General features: G+C 37.4%; 1 protein-coding gene across 2 annotated transcripts in view; it reads right to left on the reverse strand.

The window, feature by feature from the left end:
• ABCA12 (ATP binding cassette subfamily A member 12) overlaps positions 1-15,244 on the reverse strand; it is a gene marked incomplete at its 5' end in the record, with an annotated part of 183,049 nt that overhangs the window by 55,506 nt on the left and 112,299 nt on the right. For both annotated transcript variants that reach the window (XM_080668989.1, XM_080668988.1), the window contains 6 exons: positions 1,518-1,632; positions 4,860-5,175; positions 5,782-5,961; positions 8,105-8,195; positions 12,110-12,229; positions 14,834-14,973. In XM_080668989.1, coding sequence (XP_080525115.1) covers positions 1,518-1,632; positions 4,860-5,175; positions 5,782-5,961; positions 8,105-8,195; positions 12,110-12,229; positions 14,834-14,973 — 962 coding nt within the window. The remainder of the gene's footprint in view (positions 1-1,517; positions 1,633-4,859; positions 5,176-5,781; positions 5,962-8,104; positions 8,196-12,109; positions 12,230-14,833; positions 14,974-15,244) is intronic.

A 15,244-nucleotide genomic window follows, 5' to 3' on the forward strand; every position in this document is an offset into this window, starting at 1 on the left:
CGACCACTGGCCTAGCTGCATTAGCAAAGTAAGTCTGAAAAGTACAAGTAGATTAACAGTCTACTCAATTATCTCAGATTGTCAGCCAGGACTTGCAATAATTATTGTGAAATAATTACAGTTTTGAAATGTTTTTGCTTTCTCTTTACTCTTGAGTGTAAGAATGGACTCATATAGGATGAGCAGATAAAATAATTCCTTTTCCAATACAATCCAAAAATCACACAATGCTTTTTCATAAATTCTAGAAAGAATATATTTTGGATTTGGGGATAATGATGCAGAATATGCTGAAGAAAACATGCTTTACCTCCTAGCTACTGTTTTCCATTGTTATATTATTAACCTAACAGTAGCATAACATGAAATTCTTAGTCTATAAATCATGAGTTAGTGGGAGATAGAGGGGAAGGTAATTGAAGGAGACAAGTTATTCTGGAAAGAGAATTTGCTTCTTGAGAGCTGAAACAAGCCATATGTCTATGTCTGTGTCTAGCTGTGTCTATGTCTGTGTTTGTGTCTATCTGTGTCTGAGTCTGTGTCTGTGTGTCTCTCTGTGTGTGTGTCTGTCTGTGTCTGAGTCTGTGTCTGTGTGTCTCTGTGTGTGTGTGTGTCTGTCTGTGTCTGTGTCTATGTCTGTCTGTATCTATGTCTGTGTCTGTATGTGTCTGTGTTTTGTGTTTTTGTCTGTGTCTGTCTATATCTCTGTGTGTGTGTATCTGTGTCTGTTTCTATGTCTATGTCTGGGTTTCACATCCCCAGATTCAACAAACCATGGATCAAAAACAGTATTTTTGGTCCATAGTTGGAAATCTGAGAATGAGGAAGGTTGACTGTATGCATTGATCTATGATGTTTTATATAAGTAACTTGAGCATCTGAGTATCTGTGGAGGTCCTGGAACTAATCGCCTATGGATACCAAGGGACAACTAAAGTTTTGGTGGAGTCAAAGGTTATATGCAAGATTTTCAACTGTGCAAAGGCCAGTGACCCTAATCCCCATGCTATTCAAGGGTTAGCTCTATATCTATACCTATATTTATATCATTATTTGCACTCATTTAATCACCATGCCAATAATCTTCTGGCTTTAATAGCATTGTTGTTATTATTTAAACTTCTTTGTTAGATCTTAAGTCCTATAGGTAACTTTTTGGGCAAAAATTACTCTTAGGATCATTAATTGTACTTAAATTTTATACAGAATTATTCAGATTTTATTTTCAGAAACACTTATAAAATACCATCCATGTAATTTTTTGGGAAAACAAAATACTACCTTATCAGCTGCCTTTATGATGCAAGAATGTATTTATTTTTTTAATCTTTATTGTTGAAAGTATTATACAAGTGCCTCCTTTCCCCCCATTAACCTCTTCCAGCCCGCCATAAAATCTATTTCTAAAACACAAGATATGGCTCAGGCTTTCTGAATTTGTATAGGTATAATGAAAATCATAGTAATTAATTATATAAATAGAACTTATTCAGAATAAGAAGAGATTCTCAACATACCTCATGAAGCCGGAGGTCTTTCTCATAAACAAGCTTTTTTACAAATGCAGCTATAAATACAATCCAGGCAACCATGAGCACAATTGGAAGAGAATAAGAGACACTGGTTAGGAAGCTGTAAAAAAAACAAAGAAACAAAAAGAAAAATCCAGTGACCAAAATGAATGTCATACTTACAGATAGCAATATATAAAAAAAACACTCCTTCTTACACTTAAATTATACTGCATTTTGGAAATTGAAAATGATCGCTAATGTTACTCCTTTATTTATGAAATGTGAAGCTGATAACAGTAGGCCCATGATTTTCTTGCTCTAAGGTTGCAAGGACAAAAAACAGCTCTAAAGTGTTAGATAAAATTGTCATATTGTTTAAAAGGTGTTTGAGTATGTCTTGTACAGGAAAATAATTATTATCTATACTAATAAAATGGTAATATGCTAATTAGACCAGATGTCTTCCGGATGACCATCTGGACGTCCTTCCTGACAAAGCTGGGCCTGGGCAAAACTGCCTGCCAATAGTCCCGGGTGCCTGCAGCTGTGGCTGCAGCCCCGGAGAGGGAGAAGCTGCCCACCCTGCAGTCCCGGGCAGCTGCGGCCCAGGTGAAGCCGCCTGCCCACGGTTCCCTATGCCTGCGGCAGGCCCGGGAAAAGCCGGCCGGGGTCCTGGGTGCCTGCAGCTGGTTGGAGGAGGGAATCCTGGGTCCCGGGCGCGGGGCCAAGGCAGAGGTGGTTAGGGACGATCAGGCAGGCAGGTAGGCAGGTAGGCAGGCAGGCAAGCAGTTAGGAGCCAGCAGTCCCAGATTGCGAGAGGCATGTCCGACTGCCCATAGGGATCTGGCCTAAACTGGCAGTGGACATCCCCCAAGGGGTCCCAGAATGGAGAGGGTGCAGGCTGGGCTGAGGGAACCCCCTCCCCTTTGCATGAATTTCATGTACTGGGCCTCTAGTATAGATATAATTGCAAGGCCCCAAACCCTGCTGCCTAAACCAAATTCTTATCTAAAAGGCAGACTTAACATTAGGTGATAATTGGTTTATCTAGCTAAAATCTGTATCTTCCCAAATTACAGTATTTACCTATTCTTCGGAAGCTCATAGTGATTATTAAACTAAATTTTCCAAAATAAGATAAAATAAAACTCAAGACATTCAATTTAAAATGCAGACAAAGAACTTGAATTCAGGAGATTTTTCATAAAGAGTATAGAAATGTCTTTTTTTGTAATGTGTGAACTAGAGGGTCACACACAGGAAGACCTCATCAGGACCCACCTGTATTCCTGAGTGACCTGTCCATGATACCTGAGGATTCTAATGCAGTGTTTCTCAAAGTTGAACACTCATCAGAATCACCCAGAGGGCTTATTGAAACACAGATTTCTGAGCTCCACCTATAAGCTCCTGATTTATTATATCTGGGGTGGGGTAAGGGATTTGGATTTTAAACAGTTTCCCAGAAGATTGAGAACCATAGCTTCCTACTTTGTCCGTCTTTCTATGAGCTAAGCAAATGAGTAGTTTTCAATGAGAGAAACTCTAAACTGATCTGATTTGCATATTAGGCTCCACTGAGGCTTTTACCTGAAGAAAGGTCCCAAGGCCATTTCCTTTTTAATCTATAAGGCTAAGAAGGAATTACCTTCAAATTCCCCATGAAAAATACAAGCATTAATGGAACATGACATCACCATCATTCATTCTCACTTTAGCATCAGAACTGTAACACCATCAGAAATATGAAGGTTTTTTTTGTTTGTTTGTTTTTTGTGGGAGAGGAGTGAGGGAGGGTTGGGGCCATATACAATTTTTTGGTTCCTAAGAACCTGTCTGGCCTGGGGTAGGCACTTAAAGGATATTTGTTGAATGAATTTCGTCTTGGTTCAGATCCAGCCCTGATGCTGCGTCTGGCTCTAGTATTAGGCAAAAGCCCTCATTCATTAATAACAAATCCCCTGCAATGATTCTTTTAAGTGACTGTGTATTTTAGATTTGATATAGGACAAAGAAAAAAATGCTGGTCTCATAATCTAAGGACCAGTGGGGTACCAGCTCTACAACTTGGGACACATAACATAACCTTTGTGAATTTTCATTTTTTTTTCATCTGAAAAGCATGGCTGATAATACCTGCTTGGGAGGAACAAATGAGCTAATATATGCAAAAGCACTTTGTATGTGACAGAGTTTATTAATATATTACGTGTGAGGCATTATGATCATTCTCCCATAAAGAATGCAAAGTATAGTTACTTTTAGTCTTAAAAGAAACATCCAGGCACCTGGGGTTTACAAGGGGAAAAAAGGAAGCAGGAAAATAGAGGAGAGTTTTCATTTAATTGAACCCACAGGTCTTTACTATTACTGCAAGCCACTGTGTTTCACTCGTGGGTCAGGCTACAAAGTCCTTCCTGGCCTTCACAATAAGCAGCTCACCTTGACAACCCACTGACCCAGCCCTTGCCTGTCTGCTGTATCACAGCTGCACAAAGCGTTACATACCCTCTTCGAGTCTATAGCTCTTGAAGCTATACATCCATACAGAGAAAGAAAAAACCATTCAGAGCATCTGTATTGCATATAAATTGCAATAACTGGGCTGAATAATGAGTACAATTCCTTTAAAGTAATATTCAGCCTCAAGCTTTTGTGTATGAGAATGAGCTTTAAAACACTTAGTCCTCCAACCTTTTTTTTTTTTTTTCATGGCCAGAGTGAAGTAGCCATTCAGTGTTACCCAACTGGAAGATTTCTTGAACATTCATATTCAATCAGCATGATACTTACATGTTTTTTTTGGTTGTTGTTGTTTTCATTCAGCAAAACCACTTTAAAGATTCCTAGCAAGTGGACTAAGGGTACATGACATAGTTTTAGGCAGCACATTATTTATCTAGAGAGTTGATCAATGATGTGTTCCATCAAAACTTTCGATGCAATTGACCATGCATTCACATATTTTTAATTAAATATGAGAATTGGAAGGGCTTTTAAGATTGTCTTGTTTAACTCCCTCGTCAGACTAGAGAAAGGTAAGACGGGCAGAGAGTGGGTAATATGAAGTCATGCAGCTGTGCGTGCACTGAGGGCTGGAGCCCAATACTCTGAATTCTAGAGTCAAAGTCCTTGGAAAGCTTAGTTATGATAAAGAAAACATGGATCATTTGGTAAAATCAATCCCATCCTGTTGGTGACGTTAGAGCTGTGCCAGAAACAAGCATTTGACAAAAGTTTGGTGGATATTTCCCCTTTCGCTTCAGACGTATGAAGGAATGGACATAAATGAGTTCTCAGAAAAACGGTGGATTATTAACAAGGGCTGAAAGTGCACTGACTTACTTGTCTTTCATGTAGCAGGGGTAAGGAATTGCTTGGACCTGGACTGCTATTTCCTGGGAGTTCCTTCCAGTCTGCAATTCAATGATTGCTCTTTCAATATTATCCTGTAAGTAAACAAAAGCCCGGCCATAGATCTGGTTGTGTGATGGAGAATTATGCGGCCCCGGGGCCCAAATCTTGGTCCTTATGTTTCTTGTGGTCTGTGAGGTCTTGAGACTCATGCGGATGGTATATTTTACGACAGGAGGAAGAGAAACATCATCAGAGTCATAGCCTCTGTATTGGCTTGTATTAGAAGGAAGCTTAAATATAACACCTAAAAATAAAATGGCAACAACAGCAGAAAGGTTAGTTTATGGTTAACATCCTTCATTGTTTGGAAGGTACACATAGGGGATTTCCAAATAGGCAATTTAGTAGTAATGTGACCTTAAGTTCAGGCTCCCAATTTACAGAGAAGATGGCTAATTAGGAGTTACTATCTGAGAGATTCAAGGCAAGAATTTAAAGATATAATCACAAACAAAGTGGCCAGATTAAATATATCACTCCAAGCCAGTTACTGAAATCACACACACACACACACACACACACACACACACACTTCACAATGAATAATCTTGACTAATTATAAGGATTGACTCAACTTTACCCTGTAACTATGGAATCCTTTTTCAGTCTGAATTTTAACCATATCAACAAAATTACATATAAGTTGAAGGTTCCTCTGACGATAAGGATAGTTGACTTCATGAAAGGTTCTTATTTCTAAGGACATTGGAGTGATTGGAGTGGACAGTACCCTCCCCGCTGCCCTCACCACCCTGACTACTTTTCTGAGTTCTGGATAAAAAAGGTGAGGGAAGAATTTGGCCAATTTTAGTACAAAGAGAAACTCAAACTCTAGCTGAATAACACTTACTTCCAAAGAGTTCGTTGCTTTTGTAGAGTCTTGCAGCCTCTCTCTCCATTTCATCTACACTTTCTGCTGCCTGAATGCGGTCATATAATACACAGGAGGAAATATTTACTGTCAGGGAGGATAGTGTGTTGAGATGATCAATGAGGTCGATGCTGTTCTCTAATTTCAGCCTTAGAATATCTGAAGAAGCAAAGCAGAACAGACAGAAAGCATGTTATGATGTTGTAGTATAATGTTGTTTCTTCCAGTAGTACTTTGAGACAAAATAATGATTTGGTAAGTATATACTAAACTAGACAATAAATGATAGAAAGTTGAAAAAATTACTCTAAAAATATCTAATACTCTACATTGAGGAAAATGTGTCCAGTTGTACAAATATTCATTGAGGACAACATTCAATTACAAATGCAATAAACCCAAGCTCAAAGAACAATACAAAGTTAAAAGTATATTCTGCTATAATTTAAATAACCAATGGCTAAATTCAAATAATTTTAAAAAATCTACCTACATGTAGTTAGAAAGAAAACTATAAACTGGAGATGAAAGTTTCAAATAAACAGTAATGCCTTCTTTGTTTAGAGAATGGGAATGTGATAATTTAAACAAAGAAAAGTCTATTCAGAGTGTGTATAGAACAAATAAATTATATTATTTAACATGTTGCTCTATAGAAACATTTCTTAGGAGACGGTGAGAATCTAAGCCACACACAACTTTCTAATATTGTTTGATTTAAAACCTATGTGGGTTATTTCTATTGATATCTGTATTAATAGAGATCTAGATAAAATGATCAAGATTTTATTTCAGGTAATTACTCTAGAAAAAAGAGAATTTAATTGCTCTTCAATTTCATGATTTCTTATGAGGAAATCAACTGTGACAAAGGGCAAATATGAAATTGCAAGTCAATAAATCACTTGGCCAATTAAATTTTCACTGACTTCATCATGAATACTGAGGAGGCTGTGAATATCATAAATTCCTCCTCATAGAACCAAACAGGTCTCTTCCATTGTCCAGTATAAGACTAAAGTTCTCACAGAAGGCAACTTCTTAAATGAATTTCTCATTAGAATTTAAAGGGAAATATTTTGCTTGATACCTATGTTGGTGGGGGAGGGGTAAAATTGTGGTTGAACAGTGGCCTCCAGTGGTCACTGGGAATCAACACAACACCAAGGATTCTTTAAGAATGCTGGTAGATAGAGTCAAAGAGCTATGAGGGTTAGTGATCCCCAAATTCAAACTATACAGTGTCTTAGATACTAAGCTACATATACAACATATACAACTACAGATATCAATTGCTATATTCATTTTAGCCATTTTTAAATTCTAAAAATTATATCTCTATCTAAAGGTAGGAATAATAAAATTTATCTAAGAACTTTATAGTACATTCATGATATTTTGGTTCCTTACCCAAATGATACTTTTAGAGAATAAATCTACTGGTATCTTTCTTTAATCAAACTAGGCTGGATATAATAAAGTGAATAAAATTATATACAAAGTGCAATACAAATGTAAGTATAATTCCTCCCAGTGGTTTGTAATCTAAGACACTATGTCCCTGTAGCTCTAAGGAGGAAGATGGGGTATTTTCCCTTCTGCTGCCAAATTCTGATACTCTCAATCCCTTCCTCATACCCATGGTTGCATAGCAACAGCGAATCAGACTAAATTAGATGTCTTGTATCCCCCAGGTTGAAGGTGGGGATGTGGCAGAGAGAGTGCATGAGTTCAGATGGTTTTCTTTGATCTTCTTCAGCTGTTCCTTTTAAATGATCATGAGAGGAGGATCCAACCTGACTACTGATTTAGGTTTATTTTCTTTTGAGTCTCTGCATTGCCTTTGTTTTGCTTTTGACAACTCTATAACCTCTCCCAGTTACATTCTGGTTTAGTCAAAGTGATACTGAGGCTAGTGGAGATAAAATGTTAAATGTAGCCAGAAAGAAATCATTTCATCTTCCTTTGTCCTTAAGGACTTGCTTTTCATTAAGCTACAAAAAATAAAAAGTGTCTTCTTACTTTTAACAACCCACCAACCTATCTGTGATTTTAGAAAAAGCTGCATTTACATGGAATATATAGCATTATAATTAGTGAAACTATCCACAGGTATAATTACTACTTATAATGGTACAACTATTGGGGAAGATGATAAATATATATCCAGGATCTTACTTTTCTTAGAAAAACTAGCTAAAAACCAAATTCAAGGAAAAAAGAAAGGAATGTCTCATAGGAGCAATGGTTTTCACATTTCTGACATGACTAGTGAGTAAAAGTTTTGTGAATATGGACTCACCGAGTTCATCTATCTGTTTCAATAGTTCAACGGCATCAAGTCCCACGGAGAATTTTATAAAAACTTGCACAAAGGGATTCCTTAGTGTATTCTAATAAGTAATGACAGGGAATCAGTTTTAGTATAAGAGGAAAACATTTAGTCATCATCTCTCTACTAACACCCACTGTGAAATGAAGCGACCACCATGTGCACTATCAATGCACCATGTTGCAAAGGCTCACATAGACATTTTTGAGAAAGGAAGAGAAGGCATGTGGCTGGTAATGACCTGAATGGCTGGGCTTTTGCTTGTCTGTAGACACAAATTGGTTAGCATGATAACATGGCCAGATATGACCATAATCATCAACATTAGGAAATTATGTTTAATTTAGCAATCCTTTTTCATAGCTAATTTGCATTTGTTTTTAACATATGATATACAAAATTTTGATGGTTCATAGTTAAATTTTATTAAGCTAAAACAAACAAAAACAGTTAAAAAATTGGAATGTCTACATGGAATTTGACATCACAACTCATTTGTGTATTAGTTCTACTTTGTAGCTGTGAAGCTTTCAGCAGGCACTCAGTATTTTCCACCTTCTAGTTCCTTTTCTGCAAAGTAGGGATGAATGACTCATCAGAAAAGTCTAATGTAAATTATTATAATTTGTTTTATATTCTAATAACTGAACATGAAAAAATAAATTGATAACAAAATTTTAAATTACATCCATGGAAAGACTAAACATTTGAAAATAAACATAAATGCTTTAGCCCAGTCCATGTGGCTCAGTGGTTGAGCATTGAACCATGAACCAAGAGGTCACTGGTTCGATTCCCAGTCAGGGCACACGCCCGGGTTGCAGGCTCAATCCCCAATAGGGGGTGTGCATGAGGCAGCCCGATTGATGTGTTTCTCTTTTATCTATGCTTCTATCTCTCTATCCCCCTCCCTTCCTTTCTTTCTAAAATCAATAAAAACATATATTTAAAAAAAAACATAAATGCTTAATAATATAAAGACTTTTATAGGTATCTTCCAAATTAGGAGATATAACTTCTATCACTATAGAAGTACTAGTAGGTAATACTTACTGTGATCTTACTATGTGCTGGGCAGTCTCTAATAGAGTTTACCTTGATTTTCTCAGTTTTCAATAACACCTTACGGCAAGTACTATTATTATCCCCAGTTAATAGAGGACAAATCTAGGGTTAACAAAAGTGTATAAATTCTCCTAAGGACACACAATAAGGCCCAAGGGGAAAGTTGAAGGAAGAGATTTCAACTTGATTAAAGAAATGTTTATTTATGTTATGTGTAAATTCCTGGCCTAGTTTATATGTGAGTTTGGCTTAAGTTGATTGTCCCTTGAGAGAACAGTTCAGCACCACTTATTTTGTGCTTCTTAACAATAGTTTGTTCTGTTATCATAGAGCTAAATGATTAAGAATAAAATGTATTAATAAAGCATACACATATAATAGAATTAATTCATTAAATTCATAGCTGCCTAGGGATCTAAGAGTAGTTGGTAGCATGCAGACTGATGGCTATCACACAGCTATGTACCATGATAACCCTGGTCCTTTAAAATCTATTTACCAAGAATTAGCTTGTATATCATAGAAAATCTGAACCAGAGGCATTACTAATAAGCACAGCACTGTGTTAGTTGCAGCTCTGAGATGATCCATGGAACCTATTTCCATTCCCCCATGACTCCTTTTATAAGCATTTCTCTCTATCTTACACTAGAGGCCTGGTGCACGAATTTGTGCACAGGTGGGGTCCTTCAGCCTGGCTGGCAATCGGGGCCAATCGGGGCCAATCAGGGCCAGCTGGCTGCGGGGAGGGACTGTGGGAGGTTGGCCAGCCAGCCCCTGCATTGAGCGTCTGCCCCTGGTGGTCAGTGCACATCATAGAGACTGGTAGACCGGTTGTTTGGTCAACTGGTCGTAATGGGTGCTTAGGCTTTTATATATATAGCTAATACAATGTTTAAGTGCTTCCACATATGGGATCCTTATAAGTCTGTGAGGTGGTTATCAATATACCCACTTTAGAGATTCATAAACTTCAGATCAAGTATTTTAAGGCACTGTCCTAAGGTTTCACAAAGGCAAAGCCAGGTTTTGCACTAAAAGTGTGAAACTTCAAGTTCTGTGCACATTTGCAGAAATAAGTTTTTCCTCAGTAATTAAGAATAGTAATTTATTTTGGTCAAGAACAGATGAGCAGACTAAAGATATTTTCAGTATAAGATGACCCTTTATAGACGGTCATAGAATTTCTTCTTAGTAAGTAGCTACACTTCACAACTGTTATGCATAGTTCATGTTCTTTGTTAATTTGTCACTTTGGCTAATAGATCTTTCTTTAATGAAACATTATGTGGGGGGCGTTATCTGCTCACAAGAAAAATTTTAGGAAAAAAGAGCAATCTTCCACTTATGCCAATAAAGTACAAAGTAGCCCTTGTTATCTGAGATTCACTAAAACAGGCCACTTATAGTGAACTAGAGGCCCGATGCACAAAATTCATGCAAGAGTAGGCCTTCCTTCCCCCAGCTGCTGGCACTGGCTTCCCTCTGGCACCCGGGACCTGGGCTTCCCTCACAGAGGGAGGCCCCGCCCATGCACCGCAGCCCGCCAGCTGGTGGCCTGGGCCTCCCTCTGCAGGGCGATCATGGGGCAATGGCCAGGCCCCTGACCAATTGCATCGTACTCGCCTTGGCTGGCCTGGCGCCAGCGGCTGTCATAGCGTGGTCCCGGATGGTCGTCCAGATGGCTGTTCTGCTGTTTGGCCATTCGGTCAATTTGTATATTACACTTTTATTATATAAGATGTGCTTATAATTAGAACCAAATTTAATAGTAATTATGGGGAAGATGTCTGGTGAAAAGATTATTGTATATTAATTAAATATATTAAATATCTGTTTTAGAAATTTATTGTATTATCTATAATAATAAAAGCATAATATGCTGATTAGACCAGATGGCCGAACAGCAGAACAACCGTCTGGACAACCTTCCGGATGACCTTCCAGATGAAGCTGGGGCTGTGAGGGCCGAGCCCCTTGCACAATCTTGTGATCGGGCCTCTAGAATAAAAATCAGGTTGTAATTATAACTACAGTATGCACTAATTGTTAGTAAAAACAAAGACTGAGTAAAGCATGTTTAGGGTATAATTTTTCTGACAAAGTTGTATGATTCAAATACTTTATTCTACATTTAACTTCTTGAGTATGATTATTTAAAAAGAGCATTTTAAAAAATACGTTAGGGCTCCATCAGTTTTTCAAGGGCCTCTCTGAATTCTTCGACAGACGAGCCATTCTCTCTTGAAGCTCCTGCCTTGTCATCATTCCTGCCAATTTTCTCTTCTTCAGTTGATAACTGATCTAACTCTGATGCTTGAACTCTAATTATCAATAGCTCTGTGTGTGACTGAAACATTTCCCCATATTATTTGCATCATCTTGAAAATATCATGCATCTCTCATAAGAATAGCAAATTATACTTTTCAGCCAGGCGCCACTGTGTTTGAATTGCATTGTCAAATCTTTAACCTACAGTGTCATGTGTTTTAACCAAAGAACTCCCCAAATTTAACATTCTTCTCCAGTGTATTAGTATTTTAGGAAACTTGCTTCTGTTAGAATAGCAAAGCACACATTAAAGTAGAAAAAGAAACAAATAGGCATATTTTAACTAGAGTTTATAGCATTTTATTTTTGGGAAACAGATTTACACCACTAGCTATAGCCTCCAGATCACTGTAAGATGGCTTATCTCTGAATTACAGACAAGGTGCAATTTAAGAGGTGAGGATGATTATGAACATGAGTGATGGATCTGTTATCCTATCCACTCTCTGAAGGAGAAGCAATTTTAATCTGTTGAATATGGATACTAAGTCCCTATCTTACCATTTCCATAATGAAGGTGATTAAAATCTCAAAGAATTATAAGACATACGAAAGTGAGTGGCAGGACCATCTCCTACCTGGAGCATTGGAATCGTCTGGTTTAACAGATGGAAAGAATTCATGAAAAGTGGTGACTGATTCATCCACTCCTGAGATTTTTCTCTTAATTCTGCCAGCTGCCTCAGAGTTACATTAGACTGAAAGACAAAAAATAAAAACAGATCTGGTTTATTAGTATTTGTCCTAGATTTCATAAAGGTCTCTTAAGGTTTTGTTACATAACTTCAAGGAACACTTTTAAAGGTAAAAAATATTGTCAGAATTTCCCACATGGTCAAAGCTTTTTATTTTTTTTTTAATATATTTTTTTATTGATTTTACAGAGGAAGGGAGAGGGAGAGATAGAAACATCAATGATGAGAGAAAATCATGGATTGGCTGCCTCCTGCATGGACCCCTCTAGGGATCAAGTCCACAACCCAGGCATGTGCCATGTGCCCTGACCAGGAATTGAACCATGACCTCCTAGTTCATAGATCAATGCTCAACCACTGAGCCACACCAGCTGGGCTGGTCAAAGGTTTTTGAATGGCAGCTTTTATAGGTTTAAGATTACTAATAAAAATTCTGGTAAATTTAGGGTTCGCTTCATTCCCATAATGGAATTGTAGCCAAATGAAAGCATGTTTTCTCCAATTCTCACAAGTTATTAACTTTACAAATGATACACTTAAGTTTACTGGTAAAGAAACAGTAAAGTTCAAAGATAAAGGAAGAGGATAGAGTCATATATTGCTGGTGGAAACAGATGTTACAGGCGTGTGTTTTTTAAAAGCAATCTGACATTAGTTATTAAAATAAAATACAATACCCTTCAATCTTTCAATCTTGAACATTCATCTCACTGAAATAAAAATACCATTGTGTAAAATCATATGCACAAAAGTATTTGTTGCCACATTGTTTACATTAGCAAAAATCAAAAGTAAACTCTTGATGGTATGAAAACCTCTATGGTATGAATACTTTCAGTCTTCAAAAAGAATGAATTAGTCTATACCTATTGAGTGGAAGAATTTCCACAAGGTATTGTTGTATGAGCAAAGTATTACAATGCTAGCTAATTTTAATAATGCAAACAATGACCAAAGAACTCTGCATATGAATATATATATAGTTTAATAATTTATAGAGGATGAGAGAAATGTGCATAAATTATAGAAAGGCATATCCTTGAATGTTAACATTCATTAGTTTACATGGAAGAAAGAGTGGAATAAGGAGGGACAAAAAGAAAAGGTGAGAACCAAGCAGAAAGGAAAGAACAAAAGAGACAGCACTAGAAAATAAGCATGTAATAACTTCATTGTTGCAAAATTAGGTACAAATGTGTAGTCAATACAGCGAATAAGGTATTAAAATGCAATGCAATAAAAACAAAGAACACTCTAGAAATCAGTGATGCCTTCATGTCCATTTCTATAGACCTAAAATAATGTTATATTCACATAAACTATCTATATATATAAAAGGCTAAGCAACCAGCTGACTGGCCGGTAGGTATGACACGCACTGACCACCAGGGGGCAGACGCTCAATGCCGGAGCTGCTGAGCAACAGCAACTTTGCAGAGTGCCCTCTCGCACTCAAGGACCCCTCGGGGGCTGTTGGACTGCCAGTTTTGGCCCGATCTCCACAGGCCAGGCTGAGGAACCCCACCTGTCGGAGGGACCCTGCTTACTCTGCTGGCACTCTTCGAGCCCCGGTGCCGCCCTAGGTGTGGCCAGCCAGGGGAAGGACCTCAGGAGGTTGGCTCCAGGGCGTGTCTGGCCCGTCTCACCCAGTCCCACCCCACTGGCCGTCTTCTAATTAATTTATTTTCAATGTGCATGAATCCGTGCACTGGGCCTCTAGTAGTTTAATAACCAAATAATGGTAAAACAGATTTTTTTTTAATTTTTATTCTATCATTTTAAAAGTATTAAGTTTTGCCTGGCTGGTTTTCTCAGTAGTTAGAGCATCGACCAGCGGACAAAAGGGTCAGAGATTCGATTCCCAGTCAAGGGCATGTACCTCGGTTGCATATTTGTACCTCGGCCTGGCCCCAGTCAGGGGGCACAAGCAGGAAGCAACCAATTGATGTGTCTCTCATGTCTATGTTTCTCTCTTTTCCCCCTTTCACCCTCCCTTTCACTCTGTCTAAAAATCAATTGGAAAAATATCCTCAGGTGAGTATTAAAATAAAAAAGTATTAAGTTTATAATTCAAATCATTAAAGCCAATTTTAAAAATGAGAGGGAAATACTATTATGGTTAAATTAGATAAGTATAACTACTATTAATAATGTTGTCTTTCTCAACATCTATCTCTTATATAAGATGTTAAATTGTCCAACCAAATATGAAGTCAAGAGTCTATAATTTAGGAATTCTTTTTGTTTAAATTGGTTATATAATGGCTCAATATTATTTTTTCTAGTGCCATTCTTTTTACATACTTTGAAAGTCAGACAGAGTTGTAGAAAAATAATTCTACTTTGGGAAATAAATTGAAAAATCTGAGGCCTTACTTTAAGTAGCCTTATTCTCAAGCATCAACATGGTACATTCTCTTCAAAGAACTACTACACAATCTACATTGTTTGCACATAGACAGAGCAGAAGTAGAGAACTGTTAACAGCTTCAGAAAGCCACATAAGATATAAAGAAATCTGAGTCAGCTAGAGTAAATTTGGAAGTTGGCTACTTTAAAAATCATTTTAATATGCACAATAGAAACTTTGATTTATAATGGTCAAACCTTTTCCATTATTGCCTTTGTGACTGGAGTATATGGTGCATACAAAATCTTTCCCAACAACATAGGTTTCAAGAAAGCCCAAATCACAGGTCCAGCGGGCATGTTAATGATGTCTTTATAAAGGGAGAAGCAAAAGGGTGCTGGAAAGAAGAATAAAACATTTTAGTATTTGTATTTCAAATCTATTTTCTGAAGGTAAATTGAGACTTCTATCACACCAAAAAATACATGCCTTAGCACTAACAACAGATGTGAGGCATTTAATATCAAAGTTAGAAAGCATAATAACAAATCTTTTTTAGGTGTAAAAGTCTAACCCAATAAACAAGCCCACAGGAAGTGATGGCATTTTGCCAAGAGGAGTTAGCAAGGTTGAAAATCACATTTCAAAATTGCTTCCAACAGATCCAC

The sequence above is a fragment of the Plecotus auritus genome, assembly GCF_963455305.1.
Source record: "Plecotus auritus genome assembly, chromosome: 5".
NCBI classification, from domain to species: domain Eukaryota; kingdom Metazoa; phylum Chordata; class Mammalia; order Chiroptera; family Vespertilionidae; genus Plecotus; species Plecotus auritus.